Source organism: Carassius gibelio, chromosome A8 (genome assembly GCF_023724105.1).
Source record: "Carassius gibelio isolate Cgi1373 ecotype wild population from Czech Republic chromosome A8, carGib1.2-hapl.c, whole genome shotgun sequence".
Lineage (NCBI taxonomy): Eukaryota > Metazoa > Chordata > Actinopteri > Cypriniformes > Cyprinidae > Carassius > Carassius gibelio.
The window spans coordinates 18,283,123-18,310,868 of NC_068378.1; the positions used below are offsets into that span (position 1 = coordinate 18,283,123).

The following is a 27,746-nucleotide window of genomic DNA, read 5'->3' on the forward strand; positions in this document are numbered from 1 at the left end:
TACTCTCTGGTCACTGCAGAACACAGAGCCTTTTGGCACAAGGGATCTCAAACAGCAGCAGTGCCTTCATCGGGGTCTTTACTTCAGCCTCTGCCATCTGTTTTTTAGTTACTGCTTCTGAAGCAATTTCCTCTGACTTGTACGTAACTGGACTTAACCTTGAAGATGGGGATACGAGATTATAAATTGATTTATCTTATGACACTGGCTTTGCTTCTGAGTGCTTGTGCTTCAGAAGGAAAAAGAGGAAGTCAAGACAAGACAACTGTTGGCGAGAATAGTTTTAATCAAGATGATTCACAAGAAAGCACACCGCAAGATGTGCTCAGTGTGGAGGATGATGATAAAGGAACCATGGTCACACAAACGACAAGTCCTTTGCCCTTCACAGAGATGGCCAATTCGTCAGTGGCTGAAGATGGAAACCGCACTGAAATGACCAGTGAACAGGTTCCTATCGGTGATCCAACCAAAAGGAGCATCACAAAAATCTACAATCCTTTGTTTCCCATCACTGACAGCTCTTACAGTGCTTATGGGATTCTCTTTTTGGCTTTTGTGGTGTTTGCCTTCGGCGTCGTGGGTAATCTGGCGGTAATGTGCATTGTGTGGCAAAATTACTTCATGAGGAGCACATGGAACTACTTTCTTGCAAGTCTGGCTTTTTGGGATTTTCTGGTTTTGTGCTTCTGTCTGCCTGTGGTGGTCTTTAATGAACTCACCAATAAGAGACTGCTGGGAGATTTCTCCTGCAGAGTTGTGCCTTACATAGAGGTGAGGCCCTTCTAAGGCACAGTCAAGTTCACATTCAGACTTGATCAATTTCTCATGGTCTAATGTATCTGAAAAATATATCTTAAATGTGCCCAAAGTTTAGCTAGTCCTTAAATTAAAGAACTTTTAAATTCAGATAGATACAGTATTAATTCTGGATTTCTAACACTGCAGACCATGTTACATAACCCTGTAACACCCATCTTTATGATTAATATTCATGACAGTCAAGAGGGACGTACACCCATATCGGTTATATATTATTTGACAATGTTACAGATTTTTGATTTATCATTTTGATCAATATAGGACATTTAATTGTGCACTTCACCTTATTTTATCCCATCAGTTACCTTTGTCATCATCTAATGTTCATTTAAAGTTGACCTAGTAATTTTAACTTTAAGTAAGCTAGTATTATTAGTAACTTAATTAGTAATGTTACATGTTTATCAAATTTAAAATGAATATCAGTTTTTCAGCCTTTAAATTAAACTGTTCTGAATCCTAGATTCACTTGTAGCATTTATTTATTTATAAAAAAAAAATTGTAGCCTAACTCAATCTCTTAAAATACTACTATCTATGTCATTATATATCTATATATTTATATTATATTTAATATTAATAGCATTTCATGTAACATGAAAATAATTAGCACCTTTACTATTTTGACCACAATTTTAATATGGATGCATCCCTACTCTAATCAGTTATTTTTACTGAACATCATGAAACATCATGAAAACACAAACATATGTTATGTGATTATAACAATAATGATTGTTTTGCACACCCTCCAGGTAACCTCTCTTGGTGTGACAACCTTCAGTCTGTGTGCTTTGGGCATTGACCGCTTCCACGCTGCCACAAGCTCCATGCCAAAGGCCCGACGAGTTGAGCGATGTCAGAAGGTCCTGGCTAAGCTGGCCGTGGTTTGGATTGGCTCCATGGTGCTAGCGGCTCCTGAGCTGCTCCTGTGGCAGCTGCATCAGGTGACATCATCTAGTCTGGGTGAACAAGTGGACACCTGCATCATGAGTCCATATCCAGATCTCCCCGAATCCATCTATTCTCTAATTATCAACTACCACGACGCACGCATGTGGTGGTACTTCGGCTGTTACTTCTGTCTGCCCGTTGTCTTCACCCTGCTCTGTCAGCTGGCCACCTGTCATGTATCCGGCGGGAGCGGAAGTTCTCTTAAGCGGCCCGAGGAGCAATCTCCATCCAAAAAACAAAAGCTTCAGCACGCTCAGCAAGTCGAACGGCAGCTCAACTGCACGGTCATGGCTCTAGCGGTCGTATATGGTGTCTGTACGCTGCCAGAGAACGTTTGCAACCTGACATTGGCGTATGCTCCCATCCAGGTGTCTGAGGAGGTGACTTCTCTTCTGGCCCTCATAAACCAGTTCTTTCTGTTCTTTAAGTCATCTGTGACACCAGTGCTGCTGCTTTGCCTGTGCAAGTCTCTGGGCCAGGCCTTCATGGACTGTTGCTGCTGCTGCTGTGAAGAATGCCAACCGAGCAACTCTTCATCTACCCAAAATGTCGCTGAAGGCAAGCTCAAGACCACCAATGACATGTCCTCCATTTTTTTTGACAAAGCCAAGGACAGTACAACCATCTTGTCCATTGGCAGCTGAGTAGGCGGATCCCGTCCCTAAGTGATGACATCATGAGACGACATGGAGTCTACAACCTACCTTCTTCCCGTTATCCACTAGTGGCCATCTTTACATTAGCAGTTCTTACTGTTATGTTGGAGCAAGTTAGCTTTGTTCAACAAATCTGAGGCCAATTTGCAATTTTGGTTTTGGTACGAACTTACTGGGTAAAAACATTTTTGGTTAAGATCTAAGCTCTAATTTTGGCATCTAAAGGCTAATTGACTCTAAATTATGTTCATAAATCTGAAGATTCATTCCATAATATCTCAGGATGGCTCAATGTACCTATAAATTCTTGACAGGATAATTCACCCAATAATTTACTCCCCCTCGTGTCATTTCATCTGTAGAACACAAAAGGAAGATATTTTGAAAGACGTCTCCATGTTTATGTCCATACAATCGAAACCAATGGGCTCTAGTGACTTCACTGAATGGACAAAACTATTTTTAATTGTATCCGCTTTTGTATTCTGCAGAAGAAAGGAAGTCATAACGGGTTGGAACAGCATGAGGGGGTGTAAAAGATGCCAGAATTTCGATTTTTGGTTGAACTTTCCACTTAATATATCACCAGAGTCTCCATTAAGTCATTGCAATTTTGACTTCAGATGTCCCACATTCATAGTTCTACTTTTCTGTACAAACAATTATGAATTTTACACATAGCTCTGAGTGTATAAGTATTTAGCTAAGCACTCTGTGAGATCAGAAATGCAGTGAATACTACCAGATCACAAATAACACATCGTCTTGTTCATATAATAGGAAAACTCATGAAACAAAAATCTAAGGAGTTTTTGTCTGTTACTCAGGCAAATGCTATTTATCACTAATTTTAATTAATGCCGCTTTTTTCATAACGACTGAAAATTGGTCTACACTGTTGATTGTGAATTTCTGTATATAAGCACTTAGCTGTATTAGAATGTAAATAGATCATTTCTGAAAGCAAACTCCCTGAGCAAACTAGCTTTTCGAGCCCCTTCATGTAGTACGGTGAGACAAAAAGACAGAAATTGAATGGTGTACCTCCTCAAGGGACTATTGTAACTTTTGCACATAGCTGCTTTCATAAGCAAATTCTTTTAAAAGTCCATAAACAGTTTATTAAACTCTATTCAATAAATACCTTGAAATAATTTATGTTGTCTCATTCATCTTTGAAATTGCAAGAAACAGTGTCAAGAGTTGTACTAATCTCTCAAATGTCCATCAGGGCCTGAGGGAGAAGATTTGTCCTTGCAGACTTGGTTTCCTCATTCCCATACGGTTTCTATTGTTCTGAAAAGGAGATGGAAGCGTCTACTGTGAATATCAATAGCCAGACTACGGCTGAGTTGCCAAGATACCGTCTAAAAATTCACGTGTTTTTTCCAGAATGGCCCAGTGTGAACAAAAAACCCCACTTGGATTTGCCACCTTTTCTTGTCAATGTAGGAATCAAAGAATTCGTCAATAGTTCAACATTTGTATGCTTGTCATGTTCGTCGGTGTGCTGAACAGTGCAAGCTTAGACACTGAAAGGAGTCATTAGTCATATAAAAGATGTGTTGTTGTTTTTTCAGATGGGCTCTCAAAAAACTCTTCTTAAAATTGATTATCTAACATTCAGTCGACCGTGAAAGATAATAAACTAAATCAAAGATACAAATGTTTGGGTTAGACTGACGTGTGTTGTTGCAGGGGTTGTTGGGAGGGGGCTGGACCTCTTCTGTCTTGTGGTTTTGGCTTGTGCTCAGAGCCTTTTCAGAGATTCAAGTGAGAGAGGTAGAGAATGGCCTCATTAGAGAATTGAGGAGGTCCATAATGACTGCAGGAGAACAGACGAGGCTCTGTTCTCTGTAATGAAGTTTGTGCCACAAATCAACAAATCTCTTCACAACACTCAATGCCAATATGACAGGAAGTATTATACTGCAGTAAAAGTAGAATAAGAAAATAAAATAAAATAAAAAATACATGAAAAGAGGTAGTACTGATGTTAACATTTTGATTTGGAAAGTACAATTGTGATTTACTTCATGTTAATTCAATTGCATTCAAATTTACTCTATTTCATTGTCCAATTAAGCATGACAGCTCACATTAGATGTTCACGGTCATGAGTTCTTATTGAGGTCACCTCCAGGACAATCTGATTTTGAACAAGAGATACATCTGCCACTAGACAAACATATATTTGACATCATGCTCCAAGACAAAAAATGAGACTGACTGATGTATTTATTATAAATCTATTTAAATGCCAGACTTGGAATACACTTGAACTAATACCAAGTGTTAACTGGATACAGTTGATGTGCCCTGGCTATGCTCCGTCTCAACTGAATTTTAGTCCGTTACTAATCTGACACAGCAAAAGCGTTAACAAGGATACAGCAGTAATCAGTGTTGGGTGTAACGCGTTCAACGTATCTGAGCTCACTATATGCAGTCACCTGCGCGCAAACAAAAAATAGATAATAATTTTTTAAGTCCAATTTTAATTGTTTTTGAAAGAAGTACTGCTATAAGGAATTTACTTCAGAAGAACAGCGTGATCTGACACCGCAATATTCAGCAGAATATATCATTTATGTAATTCTTACCTACATTAGTTAACGTGTTATTTTTACATAAACCTGTAAGGATTTTCCTAGTTGGGCTTTTCTTGCCAAACTGCAATTGTTTAACTTCTCTTAAGCTTTTTTGTTATTCAAATATGTTGTTTTTCAGAGTATTTCTATTTGTTAACCAAAGAAGGTTAAATGTTTTTATAAAAATGTTTTTTCATAAAAGTATTACAGTTGCAAGCTAAAAGGCTAAACTATTGTATGTTTGACTCAAACCGAAAGAATAAAGAGTTTAATTTCTATTAAGGTTTATGGGGATTTTAAGATGTTGCCCAATTAGCCCAATTTAATAATTAAGTTACTTATTGAATAACTAAGTTACTTTTCAGACAGAGTAATTAGTCAAGTAATTTAAATACAATACTGATGATGTAATTAGTAATAGTAATTCATTACTTTTTGAAAGTAACTTACCCAACGCTGAGTGTTATCTACTAGATTAAATAATTACAGAGTAAAACAGATTAGAATGAAATGTAACAATTTATTAACAGTCAGGTAAATATGTATTATGCCAATTACAAAGCCAATTCAATGATATCAAATCAATACAAGACAAAAAATTCTCAAAGATTAATTTAAGAGTAAGATGCATACCTGGCTTTTAGAAAAATACATGTTATGAAGGGTGTGTACACACTTCATGCTATGGGCTCATTCTCACTACAGTAATGTTTTGCCACTTCGCTTATACCAGAAATCTTCAAATCAGTCGTAAAAACATAAAAGACCTTATGGTAGTTAGGGTCTTGTAAGCCCAAAAGTCACATACCTAAGTATCGGGGATGAAAACAAATGGTTATCAAAGACATCTCCCATATCAGAAGAACAGGTTTTGTTTTGTTTATTCTTGCCTATTCTGTTGATGCAAGAGTGAAACCACCTGAAGTATTTATAATGACCACACTTAAAACAGCATGAAACAAAAAAAATGTGTGAAATTCGCATGACTGAATGAGACCTGAGGGGAAGAAGAGGGTGTGAGGAATCATGAAGGGAATGAGGACGAACCAGTGCATATGTGAAAGGTGTTTTCCCACATTTTCTCTGAGTGAGATGTGGGAACAGATGTCTGGATGTTAATCCACTGGGTGTCTATTGTATATCTCAGAAGATCAAAGTGTCTGAGGTTCTGTAATTCTTACAATACAGACTATATAAACCTAACCTAAACATAGGAGTCTAATAAAAATGCCAATTTAAAAGAAATACATTTTTTTAAGCCTTCATATATGTAGTATAGAAATTAAATAATAATATAATAATAAAAATATTAACACAACCCCAAAAGATAAAGGAATGAGCATTGTGTTGACACGCTTATGAGGGAAACTCCTGTTTACTCTGATACTGAAGCCTGCTTTGTTCACATTCTTGTAGCTGCAAAAAACCAATGGCACTTCAACATGCTAAAAGTAGAGGTTAGACCTTTATATAAGACAGCTCTGAGCACCCTATTCGTCAGAATCTTTCAACTGAAGCAGCAGCATGGCAGCCTGCACAACGCTTGTTCCCATATCTCAGAGAACCGAAGTTACATAGCTGGAGTGTTTCTTTTTGAATGGTCTCTCCCGTTGCATTGTCACACTTATTGGTAACACATCCAGTAGTGCTGTGCAATAAGCAAGTGCCAAACAATACCGCTCTGCAAGCCTGGAACAGACACTCATACTGAGGGCTCCTGTAAGCATGAGCCAATAATGAGACCCAAGCCATTTACATTTATCAGCAACTTACAGTGCATTCAGGATATACTTTTTTTAAAAACTGGTATGTGTGTTCCCCGGGAATTGAATATGCAGCCTTTTGTGCTACAAACACAATGCTCTACCACTGAGCCACAGGAACAGTTTAGGGTGAAGAATACATAACCCTCTCCACTTACAAAGGGGATGAGTTAAAATTAAGTGGATAAAATCCATGCCTGCAGAGTTGTTCAACTTGTAAATCCTGGTGAAAGTAGACGATAACAACCAGCTGGTAACCGCACAAATATCAACAATAGAAATCCCACTGGACCAAGCCCAGGAGCAGGGCATTCCTCTGGTGATGGTCACTGACTCGCTTGACCCAAGTCCCAAATTAACACAGTATGAGGGCAAGCCAGATTAAATTTCTGAGCTCCCCTTAGAAATTTAACGACAAAGTTGTTTCTGCCAACTGACTGGCCAGCCACAAGAGAATGACTCGCCGCGATGGCTACTGCATATACTTTGAGCATGGAAGAGGTGCGCCCCTTATCCAGTAGCTCTTCTAGAAAGGTTAGCACTTGGGACACTTCACAAGAGCTCCTTGCTGGAAGAGAAGACTGACTATTTCGTCATGTAGACAGAGCTCTAGCCTCAAAAATTATCACATTGAGAGGCCAAATATGATTTGGCCGGGGATGCCAAATCATGCCCTTCGTTTGTGAGAGAAGGTCGTCCCCCAGTTTTATCGGCCAAGTGGCTGCTTTTAGCAGCTGAATCAACTCTGGGAACCACATCTGATTCCTCCAAAGTGGGGTCACCAGGAGGACAAGCAGAGCAACCAGGGGGAAGACATACAGGCAAGCGCAGGGCCAATCGTGGGCCAGGCATCTCACTGTCTCAAAAAGTAGACTGGGCAGTGAAAGTTGTCTTCTGAAACTAAGAGGTCCACCACTGCCCTCCCAAAACAGACCAAATCATCTGAAAAATTTGGGGATGTAGTCTCCATTCTCCAGTATCTACACTGTCCCTGGACAGCATGTCTGCCCCCTGGTTCATTCTGGCCAGCTCATTAACTGCTCTCAGTGTGAGGAGTTTACTCTGTTCCCATAAAAGGAGGTGTCAAGCCAACCTGTGAAGGGTGCATGACCTGACTGAGTAAAAATGAAAGTCGAAGTCAAGTCAAGTCAAGTCACTTTTATTAATATAGCTCTTTAAACAAAAAAGATTGTGTCAAAGCAACTGAACAACATTAATTAAAAAAATGGTGTGCAAATTGACAGTTAAAGCCAGTTCATCATTGAATTCAGTGATGTCATCATTCAGCTCAGTTCAGTTAACCAGGAGCCAGACATCGGTCTGCCCTCGTGCAGAGCTCGACAACCTAGTTGGAGGCAACTGTCGTAAGCACCTTCCTACTGGAAGTCAGTCCCAGTGGAATCCCCTATTGAAACAGGCCCAGAGGTATTCCAAGGGGCTATGGTCTGGAGCAGCAGTGGGATACCCTGAGATGAAAACATCCTAGGGCCAGGCATAGTACAGAACATGAGCTTTGAGCCAGTACTGAAGGGGCCGCATGTTGAGCAGGCTCAGAGGAATCACAGAGGAAGCTGTTGCCATGAGGCTGAGCATCCACTGGAAAGCCCTGAGGGGACGTGAAGTCCCTAATTTTAATAGTGCCACTAGTTGCTGAGCAGTCAGGGAGTGCACTGAATGAGAAGGATGGGCCCAGCTTGAATGGAGCTTCCATCGCTTGGTGTTAAGTGGAGAGAAGGAGAGCAAGCGCAAGATTCTTGGAGGGAGTTCTGGGCTGGATGAGAACTGAACCTCTCCTCTTCTTCTCTCCATTCAGATCAGAATGGCTACTGAGGCTAAGGGTCCAACGTCACTCTGGGGTGGAGACCTTGGTGCTTCGGAAATGGGTAATGTTTCACCGTACGGAAGCTCTGTTGAAGCCCAGGCTCAGATTAAACTGGTGAGGCGACGCCGACTTGGCAGGCTGCTGAGTGGAATGGAGCTTTCTGGTGACTTAGACTAAAGCGTTTTGGCAGGAAGTAAAGTATTGCCTTCGATGACTTCTGTGCTGCTGCTAACCACTCTGCAAAACCATCCATGTCCCTTAGGAGAGACTGGCGAGTCTGGGAAGGCATCCCTGATCTCTGTTGAAAACCGGTCAAAGGTGGCACTCCAGCACCACCAAACTGGCCATGGCCTTGCTGATCACCTGCACAGTGGCCTTAGTAGCATGCAAAGCCAGGGCAGTTGCTATGCAGAGCTCTCTAAAGTTATCAGAACACTGGCCAGGTTTGACTACGGTGCGGATAAGTTTGGTCTGGAACACTTGAAGCACCGCCATCCTGTGAAGTGCTGAGCCAGCCTTGCCAGTCGCTGAGTAAGCCATGTTTGCTAGGGATTAGTCCCACATGGCTTAGATGGATGCACTGCATGGGCTTTCAACTCATGACATAGAGGCTTCCTCCTCAGATGCACCAAAGGAAATCAAGCCACTCACAACCGACAAGGGGTGCTGCTTCTCAAAAGTGAAGCATACAGGAGAATCACGATGTAGGGAAGAGAAAACGCGAAAGCAGAGTGGGTAGGACCACCTTCATTAAAGAAGCGGATCCATGAGTGGAGAAGGGCTCTTAAATGTGCTTGATGGCCACAGAGGAAGACTTCTTGCTTCTTACGCTTCTGGGGGCGCCTTCTATAGCACCAAGCAATAGGCTAAGCTTTTTTCTTCTTTTTTTTTTTACTTTGATTCAATATTTACATGGTCAATGTACAATACATTCCAGAAATACAATCATTTATCAGCAAGTCTGTAAAATATTGTATAACATGAATTTTGCTTCAAATAAACTACAGAAACAACTCCAAAGATAAACACACATGCATAAGCAAGCATAAACAAACCCGAAATAAATTAAAATAAATAAATAATTATTTTAAGAAAAACAATAAAAAATAATAAATAGATACATAAGAATTGTATATAACTTCATTGTTTGATTAGTAATGTTGATCTGTGCTCCCTTGGGAGCCAGTCCACTTTCCATACTGCATTGAAATTAGAGTATTAACAGATGAAAGCCCCAAGACAAGACAGAACCTGCATCAGAATTCTAACCTCACCTACTGACACCTCTTCCATTCTGAAGGATGTACTCAACAAATATTTGTGTACACCTTTAAGAGCTATCTTGGCATGGGCAAGATGTCAGTCTGGTGAGGTGAATCCAGGGCTTCCCGTTTCAAGTCACCCTCAGCAGACGTGAGAAAGTGATGTGTGTCCTGTGGGGGGACTCTCTTATTCTCAGACTAAACTCAGTGAGGAAGGACTAATATGACCTGAATGTCCTGCACTTCTGAACAGAACACGGTCTCTCTGCGCCTTGTTAAGGGACAATGTTTGTTTTGTTTCAATGAGTTCTGAGAGGAGAGGCTGAGAGAGGGTGGAAGGGGACGGGGGTCCGTGAGAGATTCAACACAGTTGCTGTGGCAACTAGTTTTGGCCCCTTGAATACACTAACATACAAATCAGGGTCTGGACTGAGGTCCTGGGCACACAAAAAAAAAACAAAAAACAAAACAAAAAAACAACCGGAGCTATGGACCACTAAGAATAGAATGCAGGAAACGCTAGTGAGTTTTATTCTGATTCACTAAATCACGATGCCAGTTTCAGGATGGAAAATAAAAGTTTTCCCATTGTATTATTTGTTGTACTTGTGTATTCAAAGCACATGGCAATCTAAAAACAAGAGTAGATGTTGCAGTGGCTCCTGGAGAGGCCAAATTTCCCTGCTTCTCGAAGGCCTAGGACATCTTTTTCTTTTTTTCCCCTTCATGTTGTGTGCCAAGCCTCTGATGGAGAACAAAATTGGGCTGTGTGAATGTGAATAGTCCCGACAGTTTCTGACAGTTACCTTTCTGAGAACAGAACACAAAACAGAAACAATACTGAATTTAAAATCATTAAAAATTTCATTGCTCAGTTTTATTTAATTTTATCAGTTTCTCTTATTGGTCAAATGACCTACTAAATCTTTGCAAACTGCATTACATTCACAGAACAGCGACAGCTGCGTGAGAAAAACAAATTTGATTTTCATCACTTTTGTTGTTATTAGAAAAACTTAACAAATCTCAAAAACTACGTGGAAGTTTAACAAATAAACAAAGCGATGCACGGGACAAGCACGCACAATGCCTAAAAGCGGAAATTATAAGCATCCATGACGCCCTCCAGTGGTCGTAGATACTCATATTCCCACAAGATCTTCATAAACTACAAATAAATAAATAATGCAACAATAGAAAATACATTTTTTTTTTTATAAGGAACAAATGAGAAAATAATTTCCAGTTAAATGTAGTCATTATTTTTTGTATTAGTTTCCCTTTATTACATGCTTTCTTTATTTGTAACTTTCTTTTTCATTTTCCACTTATTTTTTATATTTATTGATTTTTTTTATTTAATTGTTGTAAGCTTTGTCCTCCATAATTATAATCTGGTCAGACACAAAAAAAGACTCAGAAAAATAAATCCAGTTTCAATCAGATTTACTTTTACAACTGTTTATAGAATTCAAGGACAATATTTAGACTTGACATCAAATTTACTTCACAAAGGACATAAAAAAAAAAAAAAAAACTTCAATGGGGAGAAAACAGATATGTTCACTTCTGCTGTGACAAACTATTATAGCACAGATACTGTATATTACAGTCAAAAAGCACTGAGGTTTCTACAATTGTGGTATCAAAACATTCACATTAGAACTGAAAATTTCTGGTCGGGAAAAAATACAGATGTCACCGTTTCAAAGCAGATCCAGCTATACAAACAAATTAAGACCGAATAGCTACAGTCCAGTTCAGACATAGGTTGCCAGATCACCATGATAATCAACCGTACATGAGCTCAGGGACCCATTTATTTATATACAATAGTATATTCACAATAGTATACAGTTGTCATTGAGAATCTGTGTTAGTGACACTGTAAACGTTGTTTTGGATTTAGAAGTCTCAGTTGTTGTTGAATAAAAAAAAAAAAAATGTAAAAAAAAATTCAAGAATGAGCTTACAGATAGCATATATATTCCCAAATTGATAATTTAATTTAATTAGGCCTACATTTGTACTTTGCTTGGCAATATGGTAGAAAACCAACAGCTAAATTAAATTATGTTTGGTCTGTGGGGGCATTTGGTATAAAGCATTTGTGGCCAAATACAGAGGTTAAATATCCCCTATATTTAAATAGAAGAATCCTAATTATTGGTTAACCCATCCAGTTGCACACACAGTAGTGCACACACATACATGGTAAACAGAAATTAAGAACAATAGAACAACCAAACAAACAAAAAAATTACATGTATAATCTGCTAAGAGGTTTTAAGAGTCAGAGATACAACAGGGTGTCTTAATTTTCCATACATTTCTTTCCTAAAGATCCGTAAAGCTTTTTTTTTTCAAAAATGTACTGTAGTGATCAATGTTGAGCTAGGAAAATGTTCTTTTCCAGTGTCATTTCCTGGCTTTGGCAGAGTTTAGGCTGGCGTTTTGTATCAGTGTTTAAGGCCTGACCATGAAGATCAGCTGTCTGTGTGTATCGGCCAAGCATGACAAAGAAGAAGATACTGTCGCTAATCTACAGGTGCATTTAATGGGCCATTGTAGACCATTTAAAAACATTCAAGAACTGCATTCCAACGCAGCTCTGTCCCTGATAAAATTTACAGATGGGTTCAAGGTTAAAAACATGAATTTAAAACCAGTTAAGCAATATCATTTTATGTAAATGAATTTAAAATCTAGAAATCTTTAAACCCTATTTTAAAATGTCAGCTCTGCTGGTATTTAATATTTATTTATATATGGAATTTCTGAGTAAACACTAATACATTGAACTGGCAAAGAAAGAAACACCAATATATAAAATATACCTGTAGAAACTTTTCTGTTTACAAAAAAATCGCACGTACACCACTCTACTGATAATAAGTGAAATTGAAATCGGCTGGTACTGGTGCCAACCAAACTGTAAAAATACTCAAAATCCTAGCTGCAATGAGAGTTCAATGAAGCTCAGCTTTATCATGCTTGTTAAAAGCTGATAAACATATCCACCTTGGTACAGTATGGTTCACTCGACAGTAAATAAAACCCTAACCTGTGCAAAGATGGGCAAAAGAGAAAGGGGTTTGCCAAGGAAACAAGGAAAAATCTTCTTATGCTTGTTTTGTCTGTCAATAGATGTAAAATCAGTGACTTATTTTTAAAGCAACTGAATTTCATTAAATGATCAAAATATCAATATCAATTGAAAATAAGAAAATGGAAAAAGGTATGAAGAAAAGAAGGGAAAAAAGAAAAAAAATCCCAAAACATGAGTTGTTTAAAGAAAACCAGATTTCAAGTCACTCCATTTCAGACTGTGCCTTGTTTTGAATCGGTTCTGCTCGGTACGATGATATGTCCATCTAACTCTTCTGGAAAAAGAACAGAAAAATATTTATCTTAATTACAATGTATGATTTCTTAACATTTATACATCAAGGATTTATGTTATATTTACCATACTTGACTGCTTCCCGCTGTGAACCGAAGTGACAATTTGCCGCTGTAACTTGTGAGAGGTGGGGAGGGTGTCATCTTCACCGTCAAGATCTCGTTCCGACTCTCGCTCCCTCTTACTGGTCACACTTCCTCCTGAGTGCAGCAGATGTCTTGCTGAACACCACACAGAATATTGTAAACAAACAGGAATATATTAGCACACTTACTTAATAAAGCAACTTTTTAAACTTTGGATATGTTGTGTTTAACTATGATATTCATGTAACACACAGTACACATTGTCCGTTACCTGAATGCTGTGGGCCTTTCATGTCGTGTGTGACATTACATTTGTAAATTCGACTACTGTGCCCGTTGTCGGTCATGTGATGGTATCCTGGAAAACAAGCAAGAGAAAAGAACTGTGTGAGATCTTATTTGCTAAAAAAAACGATTCACACCTGTAAATCTGTAAGCGTATTAAATTAGTGTGAAAGGTGACACCTGATTGCTGTTGCTGCTGAATTCCACTTGGTCCCTGCTGCTCTTCACTGTCAAATTTCAGCAGAATACTTCCACTCCTTTTTCCACTGGAACCACCTGATACAGCTGTTGCTTTCAGGATGTCAAAAAGTCAGCAACAAAAAAAATAATTTTTAGCCATAAATTAAAAATTTGTTCCCATAACTCAAGTCTGTTGTAAATTATAAATCATTCCCTGTTTTAGTTACTGTACATCGTGACTACGAATTTAGCTAAATTATAACGAGTGAAGGAATTACCACAATGTGGACATGATTTAACTAAAACAAGGGAACAAATAGAACATTGCCACAAATTAGTATGAACAAATTCATAATTTGTGGCCGTGATATCTATTTTTATTTCCCCATGTCATGTGTGGGCATCTGTAAATCAGTATTTATTTATTTTTTAACACACATTTATTTGTATATTATATAATATATTACATTCTTCACTTTTTCTTCAATTATCAAATATATTAGAGATAAATTCCTTGGTTAAAAAATAATTGCTTTTAAATGAGCCAAAAAGTTGTTATTTATTAACCTTTCTTAAAAAAAAAAAAAAAAGGCTGATAGGCTTTATTTGTCTGTAATTTCAAATAAAGTGGGGAAAAATGTAATTCACCTGGTGTTTTGGTCCCTGACTGCTGTTCCCCTGGCGAGTACGCCATCCCATTCCCGTTATGTGTGGATGGTACAGAGGCCAGAAGTCCTGGTAAAATAGAATGTAGGATTATCTTTTACTGCTATAATGCACAATTTAAGAATTTGCTAGAACTTCAGACAATTATACTCTTCTTTTCACTGATAAATGTGATTGCATGCAAGCTAGACAGTTGCTTGCTCATAGAAGACTTGCCGAGTCCTCTGTAGCGTGAAAGTTGTTGGTAGATCTGCTTCATCCTCTCGATGTTAAGGCGGCTCGCTTCAGCGTGGTTCACCATGGGTTTGGGGTAGTGGACGCCGATGATGCACTTGGCAGCAGCCTGCACAGAGTCTGGGGCGTTCCATGGGTCGTAGATATATTTGGCAGGGAAACCTCGGAGAATAGGTAAATATCGTCTGAAAGAACAAAGAGAGATTAAACCAGTCTCATCATAAACACGAGGAAGGTTACGCGAGATGGTTATTTGGTTTTGTACAAGTAGGTACAAAAAGTACAGGACAGTTTCTCGGATTACAAAAAGCGTCAGACTGCAGTTTGAGTTAATGATTAATTTACAAGGATCTCAATATGGTATTTTCTTACACATTTAACTGTGTAAGATCATAAACGTGAATGTATAGATATGTGCCATGTCATACTACAAATAAAACTGTCAGCACAACACCAAAACAACAAAAAAAGGAAGAGAAAAAAATAAAAATAAAGATAAAAATCAGGCTGTACTGAAATCAGGACTTGCATCTCTCCTCCAGGTCCCAGGGACAGAAAAGGCCACCTACCTAAGGTGCTCCACCTTACCAGAGCGTAGGGACTGAGGGCTGCAGGAGGCACGGCTTGCAAACAGGTGGAGGCACTTTAAACTGGGCAACACGTCCCGCCTTTGCTGAGACACTACGGAGATTCCTACTACAACACGTAATAGAAAGCAGAGGCAGTGACCAGGCCCTCCCAATCCCTCCAGATCCAATGACTGAGCACCCTCCCACAACCCCATCCCCACCCGCTTCAACAAATCGAAACTCAGGGCTGAGTGAGAGGTTCAGGTTCGCTCCCAGCCCCTCGCACTGCCACTGATCGCTTTTGAGACGACAGTGATCCCAAGCCAAGGCAGAGAAACCTGCTAGCCGCCAAAGGAGAAACGCAGTATACTGTCCTCTGCTGCTGGGTGGCCCGCTCATTTTGCCAAAAGAGACCAGAACCCTTTTGCCAGGAACAGTTACATCCTGCCTGAACAAGCAAACAGCCAGAAACTCATTACATGTACAGGAGCAGATTTTAAAAACTGCTGGATGACCTACAGACCGTGAGTGACTTCATTGGAACAAAGGTATGACTCTCTCAATGCCAGGACTCTCGTTCTCTTGCATAGGCAGTGCTGCATTCAATGCCTAGAGGACCGCTAAACATTTTAAAAAGAGTCTGATAAGGAGGAGTTGTCCAAAGCTAGACTGAAGTCATTGGCACTGGCTTTGGGCCCCACCTCCAGTCATGCTCTCTGGGAAATGCAATGTGGCTCTCTATGCATTGAAAACAAGCCAGGCTTCATATATATTTCCCTACCAAGCAGATAAAATCCCTTTTGATGAAACGAGATGCAACCGAGCTAAAGAACAGGCTACTGCATTTCCCACTGATAAAGCATCAAGCTTCAACCACATTCACAGCTAACAGGTTTCCAAATGCATTGGCTAAGAATGGCTTTCGTCTTAAAAGCAATCAACCACAATTCACAAAGAGGAAAGGGAAAGCTGAACTTTTCACCCAATCCGTGAGACGACCACACAGTCAAAAACACAGAAACATACAAGGTTTGGCCTAACATGCATATGAGCTATGGTAAATTCAATGACGGCAATGTTTACAAGCAGACAGCTGCTCCTTGAATGGCCCAATAATAAGGACAATGTGTTGGGAAAATAACAATCCTGGAACACCAAATTCTGTAACTGGAAGGCCTTAGCTGGAAAAGTTAGAACACAAAAATACTACATGGGACAGGTTTACTTTCTTGACTTATGTTATAATTCATCTCTAAACCTCAACTGATACTATTCTACATCTCAGTCATATATACAAAAACAAATGTTATATATATGACCCCAAACTGTATACAATTCTCATGAATGTATGAATTACCCTTCCAAATAACCCAGAAATTCTTTACATTCCTCTGATGGAGCTACTTTAAAAAAAAAAAATGTTTCCTCATTCTGTTAAATTGCCCTTCTGTGTGGCTAATCTTTAATGCATTCTAGCATTTAAACAAGGGCCTTTAAGTGAATGCAAGACATTCAGCCTGGAATGAGTGTGTATTTTTAGGAACGTTACCAACCTAATGAAATCGCCGTTAGGGTCGGTGCGCCTGCCGAAACCCACTGGACAGTAGCAATGAAAGAACTGTTGAAAGAAAGAGCTACAGGAGAGCCACATCCAGCTGCCTGCATTTACACTCCAGTCAGCATCCAACAGGAGCTCCTCGAACACCTGTCAATCATAACTACCATTATTCTCCAGCCAATCAGAGATGGTGGTTATTAAGAAGTCAATTAGGCCTATTGAAAATACTTTTACACTACAGTTCGAAACTTTGGGGTCAGTCCGTAATTTTTTATACTGAACTCTTTATTCCTTGTTTTTTTTTACATGGCAAAAAATACCTCCCCAACCAAGGCTGATTATATATAGGTCACTCTATTATCATTATTAGTGTGACTTAAACACTCAAGGTATTTAAACTCAAATGTATCCATTCGGCATATTTTATATTACTCCATAACATGGGCTGGCAACCTTTCTGACTTGAAGTGCCATTTTTTAAGTCTCCCTTCAAAAATTAATATACAATACTTCTTACACATCCTTCTGGGGCTCCCTTAACCACAGTTTTAAAATCTCTGCTATATGAAATAAAAAAAATAACATTTTATCTCCCATGTGTAAGATCTGCACCTTCATGCCCTCTTCCCAACTGATCCACAGGTCTCCACGAGTGAGAAAACAGGCGACAGCATGACGGGCCAGGTGGTGGATCCAGCCCTCCTGCCTCAGCTGGGTCATAATGGCATCAATCCATGGAAAACCTGTCTTAGCTTCAGCCCATTTGGCTAAAGCCTCTGGGTTCTTGTCCCAGGGGATGCGCACACAGATCGGGTTGCCTTCCATCTTATCAAATCGTGGGTTGTTGGTGGCAGCAGTGTAGAAAAATTCCCTCCACAGCAGCTGACCATAGAGGGAGAGTGGAGGAGTGCTGGTTTTCTTTACCTGCAAGGAGAATTTCGCACAAATCTAGATATTATGTTCATTTTTACTTATTAAAAAACAGGATACTACCACATGATTAATTTACAAATAATCTTATCTACATCTTATCATAATCTACAATATATACCATTTTAAAGTACAGTATTTATACTAGTTTTACACAGATGGATAGTGTAGAGTCATGTCTTTACCTTCCTGTAGAGGTCTGTGAGTTTGAAATAGAAGAGACGGCAGGAGAGGCAGCCAAAACGGAGGTAGGGACTCAGGCCAGTCGGACTGGCTAGCAAAGAATTGGCATTCATTCTGGGTCTTTCAAAATTTGCAACCCAAGCCTGCAAAAACATTTAGGAAGGGAAAAGGTAAAGTATATTCTATTAATGAGTCCACTTTGGACTAGTAATTGTTTGCTATTCATTTTCAATTTAAGTCTGTCCTAACAACACTTTCTGTTGTATTTGTTTTAGTTGTTAAACACCACCAGGCATATGGCCACAGGTAATCGGAGTTTGAGACCACTGATGTACATCTATATATGATCACCTTTCGCTCCAGATGCCTTTCAATCCTTGTTAATGCCTCTGTTTCACCTCCTGGCCAGACAGCAGATGATAGTCCCTCAATGTCAAATCCTGAGTCAAGATTATGTAGGTTAAAAAAAAAAAAACAATACTAATCTTGCATAACTTGGTGGGTTCTTGTATTGCAGTTTATGAAACTCTTGCATTTGTGTTAGGCCACAGGAAATGGATACAGTGATGTTATCATTTAGGTCTACTAGTTCATTTTAACGGTGACATTTATTCAACCTCTTCTTTTAAACACAAAATAAAATATTTTAAAGAATGTTGATAACCAAATAGCTGCTGGTAGCCATTGACTTCCAAAATACAGAAAAAAAAATGTAGTCTCTAAAAACACCTCACAAAACATTAAAACTTGTAGAGCTAAAACATTAATAGAAGTTGCTGGAGGGCAGAATGGTACTGAAGTCTAAAAAGTTATTCTTGTGGACCTGCTATGTATGCAGGCGATAGGGAGCTTTAGTCAAGATCTCATGCAAATGGATGCCCCATCAAAGTTCTTTTTTAATTTGAAGAGGAATCGATACAATCACTCATTACGCTAAGAAAATGAGCAAGAGCTGAGAGCAGCGTCTGAAATAAGACAGCAGGATGTAAGGTTCTATAATGAAGAAAGATAAGGAAATGGTTCACCAAAGTTACAAGAAAAGTCAAAGGCAGTGCTGGAGAGGCCTATGTGTGAGCAAGAGCTGCAGAACATGGAGAACGGAAAAGCTCCTGGCATTAATGGGCTTATAGTTGAGTTTTATAAAGCCTTTTGGGAGGTGTTGGGTGAAAATCTCTTAGATGTTCTCAATATCAGCATAGCTGCGGACTCTAGCACAAGATTAGAATAATATCATCTGTACTGTAATTGAAGAAATCATTTGACATGTTATTACTTTGAAGCTGTTAGTACATATAATTCAGCGATTTTGTTTTGTTAAATAAAGTTTGTTTCTTAAATCCTAAATCTCTCAGTGTAATTTTGACTGCTTATGTGTAGCAGAATTTTTATCAATACAGTAAACATTTTAAAAATAGCCGTGGGAACAAAAAACAAAAAATACAAAGTGTTCAGCTCATATGTACATTGCGCAAGCTTATTTCACAACATTAGACAGAAAGATCAGAAAAAGCACACATACACTAGAAATGTGTATGTGTATCCCCTCAAAAGAAAACAGGATATGAGTGGTCGAAAGTGAACAGAAGAAATGGATTAAAATGCAGGTGTGAACAGGAATGTGTCTCCCATGTACTTGTGATCCGATCAACCAAATCTTAATACTAGGTGTAAACGGGGCTAATAGCTACCAGCAACTGATTAATTACAAACATTGTTCAAAATATATTTTGTGTTCAACAAAAGAACGAAATCTATACCGATTGGGAACAACTTGAGTTTGAGTGAATGATTAAACCAAATTAATTTTGGGTGACCTATTAACTAAGGCTCTTAATCTCATTTAGCTCACCTAGTTCTTCCAGCGATGGCACACCATATTTGTCCCCATGGTCTTCAGAGACAGGTGTGACACAGGAGCCCATAATACTGCTGGAGAGGTTTTCCACTGGCATCTCTGGCGGGTCCATTCGGCTGATCAGTGTCTGGAAACGTTTGTAAGTGAGGGGAGGCTGACCACCATTTAGTTCAATGATCCTGAAATGATGTTGAGGGTAAAGTGTCAGTGTCCTGTTTGCCACCATCCTTCCCACAAGTACAATTCACAAGTATTAAAACTTTTTAAGATCGTAAGGAGACAGCAATTTCTCTATGTTCTTTCAAGAATTTCATAGCAAATAAATATCAAAATTAATGGTGCAGCTGACATTAGATATTAAACAGGCAGAAATCAACCTAAAAATTGATTTTTTTATAGTTGCACATTAGGCAGGCATAGGAAACATAAAAAAAATCTACATGTTGGATATAAGGAAATAAGCTTATCAAGCTTACTTATCAAGGTTGTAAAGGGTGTGTGAAATCTTGACAATGACTTCAACCCCAGCCTCCATCGCAAGCTTTTTAATAGCTGCATCCCTCTCCTTTCCAAACGGTTCTGAATCATACTCGAAAGTCAACCTGGATATTTTCCATTCCTTTAGGAAAGATCACAAACACTAGATAGTTACTCAGAAAAAGTTAATGCAGTGGATTAAACTAAACTGGAATTTGTCTTTCAGAAACGCTCATGAAATCAGACAAATGAAAGAAATACTTGTAAGTTATTTTGTGATGCCATATTTAGATTGATAGCGGTATTTTAAACGAAAGTATTTTACCTTGAAAAGGCGTGGAAAAACATTGGCTGGTTGACCTCGGATGACAAAAAGGCGGGAATTGAGTTTTCTTAGATTGGAATCAAGATCATCCAGGCACTGCAGGAGAAATCTGTCAGGAAAGAATTTAAAATTTAACATTAGAATTATATTTTAAAAAACTTATAGTTAAGAAAAAGTAAGGTAAAGTCTAGAACATTTAAAAATTAATAAAATTGAGCAGATGAGGTTTCTCAATCTGAGTTTCACCTAAAAAGCACTACTGACCAATCCTGACATAGAAACTATTGCCATCTACCATTTCCATCTACAAAGTCCTGTATAGGTAAGGCATCAGATCCACATTCCATGGACTGAGTCTAATAAGAGTCAAAAACACCAATATGCACATGTGTTTATAAAGTATTTTATTTTACATTTTATGATTGTCTACAATGGCTCAAATTCCAAAATAAGGTGTACAGTGTAGAGACTTGGTTGTACTGAGATGTCCTGATTAGACTTTACCAGTTCCTTGCCCTGAAATGTTTGGGAACTACTGATCTAAAGCAAAGCCCTGAGGCTTTACCTGATCAGCAAGCTGTCCCTTAAACCAACAGATGCTCTGAGTTTCCATTCACAAATCTGTTCATTCACAACCCGTTTAAAACATTAGGAGCTTAACTGCTATTTCCTCTCTACACATCTGCCTTACAAGCTGAAGGGACATTAAGTACTACAGCCTTTACTGAAAAACACTGCTCTGTCAATAAATCAACATTTGGTGTACTTGAATCAAGAGGTTAGATTATTTTGGATTTCACTTAAAAATAAATAAATTATTATAAATGTAAAAGCACTAGTACGATATTTAGTTAAAATGAAATAACATAAGAAAATGTTATTATCTTTTTTCATATAAATATATATTTTTTGTATTCTTCCATATTTAACAAAGATCAATATTTTTCTTTTTAACATAAAGGAACACATTTTAGTACTGTGACTGTTTCTTGTTGCAACAAACAAAAGTGATGTTTTAATTTAAACTGCTCAAAGTCCTTTCAGAGTACTTTTATTTTCCCCCCTTGAGAGACTTTCTCTGTAAAAGCAGAACCCTTTGCTCCAGACCAGTAACTATGAGGCTGCAATCATGTTAACCAAAATACAGTAGACACGTTTGTGTTTAAAATAGGAGTAAAGAGCAGACAGGACAGAAGTATCCAAAAGACCCACTGTCACAGTAGTCTTCCTCTACAGAGCACTTTCTTCTTTCATTAATGAGGTTATAGTATTTATCTGAAAGGCCCGTCCAAACTTCTACCTGTGTTTGTTATTAGGTCCCAGAGTCCTGACAGAGTCCACTGAGTCAGACTGTATGCAACCAAAGCCCTGATTAGAGAACAGACAGTGACAAAGCTCCCTACGCTCCAGATACTGGCTGACCGGTCAACACACTAACACACGCAACTGCACCAACAACACACACATATAAAGGGACACATTAACACCTACATTCGTGAAATCCAAAAGAACACAAAAACTAATAGCTACTGGGAGCACAAGAATGGAAAACTCAAACCTAATTTTTCTAACTCTGGCCTTTCATCCATTATACCTTACGTAACTGGCCTGGCCTGGATTTGCAGCATGCATGGTTTTCACCACTGGAAGGCATAAAATTAGCCCAGTGACCTCTTTTCAACCATAACAACACTCTTAGCACCTAGTCTTAGAAAAGAGCACACTTGTATTCCCTTTCCCCCAGAACACGTGAAAACAGACATGAGACAATAAGGTTCAGTCTTTTAAAATAAAGTCTAGAATTACTGGCCATGACAACTAGTGAAAAACGATCCGTTCAGCTTCTAGGAATCCAAGATTCTGGGCTACAGTTCAATATTATCAGTTGCTAAACAAGATGGGTAACTAACTAGGTACACGTGCCTCATCCCTTAAGGTATATACATGTAGTGTGCTGAAGTTCAGCAAAAGCAAACAAATCAGGTCTGTTTCACACATTCTGCAGAGTGTGCACAATAAAATAACATTCCTGTTCCATGGTCATGGGTTAAAAATACTAAATAAATTACTACATGAACTGATTAAATGTAAATGTCTTAAATGATGTAAATGTAAACCAATAAATCCAGTCTGGAATTTTCTGATCAAAAATACAGTAAAAACAGTAATATTGTGAAATAGAAGTACAATTTAAAATGTGTTTCCTGTGATGGTAAAGCTAAAATTAATTCCAGCTGAATTACTCCAGTTTAGGGGTCACATGATCCTTAAGAAATCATCCTAATATGTTCACTTGGTGCTCAAGTAATATTCCTTATTATCAATTAAGAAAAATTGTGCTGCTGAATATTTTTGTGGAAACCATAACTTTTTTCAGGATTATTTATTGAATTGAACGATCTAATGAACAGCATTTACTAAGTATTACTTTGTAATACTGTATATGTCCTATAAACACTGATATTGAATAACTTCTAGAACTACTACAATTTTGTTTTATATAGGGAGGGGTAATGTACATTTGCTTGAATGGCAAAAATAGAGAATGCTGCTTCAGTAATGCTTCTGCTGCAAGTGCAACATAAAAATTATAATGGGTGCAAAAATGTTTAATTTTGTCTGCCACTTACAATACATGCTGCAGACACAAGATGCATAACCTGGCCATTCCAGTTTCGCATCTTAAGTAAAAAATAATTATATCAGTGTTATGTGAATGTCATTACCATCCCAAAGCATAATAACATGAATCACTAGTTATTAAATCAATCAGTTAAATCAGTTCTATCGTTGTCGAGTGACCGGTCAAAATCAACTGCATGACATGAAGCCTATTTTTGACATGATGCACTGACAAAGTAGCACGTCTCTCTTGAAGATGTAATGATGCAGTGTAGCGTGTATTACAGCAGTGAAGACAAAGAATCCTAACAGCAGCTTACTCATTTACACCACTCTTTTTAAAGGCGACTTAGAGCAGAGAACACAATGTGACCTGCAATCTCCCTGCATTAAAGTACCTAAACTTGGTGCACAACAGGTGTTTTAAATAAAACTGCAGAGGCCACCTGAACACTGAAGCCGACAATGACAAATCCAGTCACAGTTGCTTCATCTTTTAATCTGGTGAGTTAGCTCTCTTTAACATTCAGTGAATCAGATCAGAACGTATCCAGTAGGTGAGGAGAGCTGAATGACAAGCTCTGTGAGCAGACTGTCTGCTTGTCTTCTGAGAGCAAACCATCTGCTGATCGGCGACTTGGCCTACTTTCCCCTTAACTGACTGTTATGGCACTGGATCAACCTGCATACATGGCCACGTGGTCAGATTACTTCATGTGTGGGTATTCATTGGTTTAAAATAGAAACACAAAGACATATCTGACTGATATATGCGAAGACAAAATCGAGATACTTTTAGTGAAACTCAAATTTAACCATTGTGTAAATCAGTGGTTCTCAACTGGTTTTGCTTCAGGATCCCAAGTTTACATGGGCATAATATGGTCACCCAACATAATACTAGAATTGTTTATGGTACAACCTTAAATTTTAACATTCATTCAAATGCACACAACATAAAGTGACATAAGATGGGAGATTAGTTATGGATTGTGATTTTAAAAAGTACCAGCTAAATGACAAGCATGTAATAGTAATGTGTGAACAGGAAAAGCCTTTCACTTCAGCAAGTTTCCTTGCAGTTGTTATATATGTCAAGGCTACTCAGCATTTTCATGTTTTATAACATATCACACAATAAAACCTAGATAGGGATAGTTTTTGTTTTTAGCTGCAACCACATTGGAGTGTGTGTTAAATAGTGGTCCTAATCAAAAACATTTATGAATTAAAAAAATGTGCATAAAGCCAAGGCACTGCATATGATGGATCAATAGCATATTTTGTTTCTATCAGGCACTTCAAAGATTACACTTTATCTTATTATTTTGGGATACTCATAATTGACAGAGACTTGCTTAATGAAACATGGGATGAAATTATGGTTTCTTATATTTCTAAAAGAACTGCACTAACCTCCACCTGTTGACCCCAAGGTTGGACGACCCAGCGAACCAGGGATCCAGGAAGTAGACACATCGAACAGTGTCTGCCCCACGTACTGCCTCCTGAAGTGCAGGGTTGTCATGGAGACGGAGGCCCTTCCGGAACCAGTGGATGGAATTTGGGGCCATGTTCACTGAGTCACCCTTCAAAAATAAATGAATAAATAAATTCAGGACAAATACATCCATTCTAGAGGCTGCTGATTAATTGGAGACAATGTCATTGGCAGCAGTTTTCATATGCTCTCAAAGAGCAAAATAAAGAAAGAAAAGAAAAGCCTTAAAACACATAAAAACATATACCACTTTTTTGAGAATTTTTTTAAACAGCCATTTAAACTGAAAAATAAAATAGATTAAAAAATACAATTACTCCAAGAAAAGGACCCTAAGATAAAAATTGCACACTTTTTCAGCATCTTATTCTGAGCATGTTACTGTTGCCATCATAACTAAAACATATTGGGGACCATATCTAGAACATCAATAGTAATATAACAGAAATAAAATTAAGTTACATATTATATGAATTGTCTGTGAGACTTTTCCATTCTAATTTTACAGACATTAGCATCATAATATCCTAAATTGAGGCAGAAAGTGGGTTGTTATTTTTAACTGTTCCTCAGAGACCAATTGGTTAAGATTTCATTTTTTTTTCTTCCCATTTCCCCTTCATGACAGAGAATCCTTCAAATCTGGACTTAAAACCTGTCAATCTGACGAGTCATTCATGTGGCATTCAATTCTTGGCTTTTCCTCGGACTGACTCAGGATGTGTGACGTCTGCACTGTTCTGAATTACTATATATATATTCTTGTCATATATGGCAATGCCATACTGTCTCTCTCTCTCATGAGCGATGTGACATTCATTGAAGTCTACCTGTCAATCAAGAACATGTCTTCAGACCCTGCTCAAAAAACAACCATCATACACACATGCAAAGAAAGTCTCAAGGAGGCAGAGGATTTATCTTGATTAATCTATGCACGGATAAGCCTCTGTCTCTGAGGCAACCTATTGGTTGTCTGTGCTCTGGGAATTACAGTAGGCCACCTCTATTGATCCAGCAACATGTAACATCTGCTACAACTGTCCTGCATGTGCATAAAATTGTAAAAAGGTACTCGTCACATTTTTTTCCCCAAAAAATAATTTTAGCCAACAAACCCACTTTAGTAATATATGGGAGTACTAAGAGGACAAACACTCAAACTTATGCATACTGACATACAGAGCACTAATGTAAAAAGCAAATGTGTAAAATAAAAGTTATTTATAGAGTACATGGTTCTCATTTAAATAATACAGGACTACTGTAATATCACCACAATGTGTTAATTTCCATGCAATCTCAGTTTAACACACATTACCTAAAAAGTGCATTTTATACACCAGCACTATTACACTGTCACAGCAGGCTTTGTGAAACTACATGCAAAATAATAGTTTTTTCACATATTGGTCTATTTCGAAATTTTGGGAAAGTTTTGCTTCAATAACATGAGGTAGGACATCTCAGGGAAAAAAGGAAGAAAAAAAATATTGATTTTGTACCAATTGCACCCACAAACAAACTTCAAAAAACATGCTGTGTGTAGGAATGGTAGGTCAGATGTTTATGATTGTACTCATCTCAAATTACCATTCATGACAAAGAGACCACAAAGACTGGTACATATAGCATTAGTAAACAAAGCAGTAAACGGTATAGACAAAAAAACAGGGCATACATAGTTTTGTTTTGCATTAAAACACCTTACAGGGGCGCGCTATGCTGCTCCACAGACACACTAAGCATCCTGGAGCAGAAATTAGGTCAATTCCGAGTAGGTGAAACTGGCGAGACATTGTAGTTAAGAGTCAATGTATACATTTTGGCTTACCCGCTACGTTCCTAAAACTAAAATGAGATTTTCAAAATAGCAACATTGAGACAAATGTAAGGAAAACACTTGAAGAAATTTCAACAGCAAAACAAACGTGGGAAATTGGGTCACCGGCGCGCGTTATGTAACGCGTTTTTTACAAGGCAATAATAAAGCCTACAGGAGCAAAATACACAGTTGTAACGCATTACCTTTAACCGTTATGTCAGTTCCGAAGACAGGGTCATCTCTTCCCACGGTAAAGCGGGATTCTCAGAGCTGAGAATCTGTCCTGTTCCCCAATTCGGTCTGGCGCACAGACGGTCAAGATGACTTCTTGAGACGCTCGTGCGCCGCGCCTGCTCAGTTTGGCTCTCTGCTCTGTGTTCAGCTCAACTCTCTTAATGTGGATTTCCTAGTAAGAGCAATGGCGCTTCTGATTGGACGAGACGAGGTCACCTGGTACGCGGACGCTCACGTTTGGAAAGCATGGATAAGAGAGACGTGGTTGAGCAGATGGTGAGGAGGATTCATTGAACTGCGTTTATTCAACAGATACGCAGTTTGAAACATCGCAAATAAGACTTTGTGTGACAAAAGATAAAGTTTAGATACTACAGACTGCTTGCTGATTTCTATTAATGTCATGTTTTTCCATTGACACTTTTGTTTGTTTCACAAATTACCATCTTTAATTGACCGTTATGTTATATTGGTTGGCTTTAATCATTTAATAGTATGAGAACCACGAGAACAAATCATCATTATACAAATGATTGTCACAAGTGTTGCCTTTTAATATAGGCTACATTTCTACAAATATATAATGAAACAGGTTATAATATATATATATATATATATAATCAGACTACTTTTTGATATATATATATATATATATATATATATATATATATATATATATATATATATATATATATATAATCAGACTAATTTTTCCACAAAACTGGACTTTCTGAGTGTATATAAGTGATAGGCTATTTTAGAAAGGAACATTTTAAAGATGAAAAAGGGAATTAGGCAGAATCAATAAATTATAAATAATGTATTGCTATTGTGTGTATAATATGTAATCAATAAAAAGTAACTTTAGTCTGATAACGAGTATTTTGAAATGTAATTTACTCTAATTACGGGAATCTGAATACATAATCCAGATTAAATGTAA

At 38.1% G+C, this 27,746-nt stretch overlaps 2 protein-coding genes across 4 annotated transcripts; one reads left to right on the plus strand and one right to left on the minus strand.

Moving 5' to 3' along the window:
* Nucleotides 1-3,586, plus strand: LOC128018733 (G-protein coupled receptor 37-like 1). The gene is made up of 2 exons (XM_052604458.1): nt 1-774; nt 1,578-3,586. The coding sequence occupies exons 1-2, from the start codon at nt 166-168 to the stop codon at nt 2,418-2,420; spliced, it is 1,452 nt and encodes a 483-aa protein (XP_052460418.1). The 5' UTR covers nt 1-165; the 3' UTR covers nt 2,421-3,586.
* Nucleotides 3,587-11,299: 7,713 nt separating this feature from the next.
* LOC128018734 (cryptochrome-1) lies at nt 11,300-26,948 on the minus strand. 3 transcript variants are annotated; one of them, XM_052604460.1, is made up of 15 exons: nt 26,773-26,948; nt 24,660-24,832; nt 20,622-20,730; nt 20,296-20,438; nt 19,814-19,998; nt 18,316-18,404; nt 17,967-18,107; nt 17,464-17,775; nt 16,847-16,998; nt 14,707-14,909; nt 14,473-14,559; nt 13,825-13,935; nt 13,630-13,717; nt 13,340-13,490; nt 11,300-13,253 (listed from the first exon to the last, which is right to left on the minus strand). In XM_052604460.1, the coding sequence occupies exons 2-15, from the start codon at nt 24,815-24,817 to the stop codon at nt 13,245-13,247; spliced, it is 1,938 nt and encodes a 645-aa protein (XP_052460420.1). In that variant the 5' UTR covers nt 24,818-24,832; nt 26,773-26,948; the 3' UTR covers nt 11,300-13,244. The 3 variants fall into 3 exon arrangements, with proteins under 3 accessions (XP_052460420.1, XP_052460419.1, XP_052460421.1); XM_052604459.1 differs by having other exon boundaries at nt 13,340-13,494; nt 13,631-13,717; nt 26,773-26,947; XM_052604461.1 differs by having other exon boundaries at nt 13,340-13,494; nt 13,631-13,717; nt 13,825-13,929; nt 26,773-26,946.
* Nucleotides 26,949-27,746: the final 798 nt, after the last annotated feature.

Bases quoted from the DNA above. Each gene is read 5' to 3' on its own strand.
- LOC128018733 (XM_052604458.1), top strand. From the start codon at position 166: ATGGGGATACGAGATTATAAATTGATTTATCTTATGACACTGGCTTTG. The intron at 775-1,577 runs GTGAGGCCCTTC...CACACCCTCCAG, and splicing joins GAGTTGTGCCTTACATAGAG to GTAACCTCTCTTGGTGTGAC.
- LOC128018734 (XM_052604459.1), bottom strand. From the start codon at position 24,817: ATGGCCCCAAATTCCATCCACTGGTTCCGGAAGGGCCTCCGTCTCCAT. The intron at 17,776-17,966 runs GTAAAGACATGA...TTCTCCTTGCAG, and splicing joins TCACAGACCTCTACAGGAAG to GTAAAGAAAACCAGCACTCC. The intron at 13,718-13,824 runs GTGTCACCTTTC...CTTGTTTTCCAG, and splicing joins TCAGCAGCAACAGCAATCAG to GATACCATCACATGACCGAC.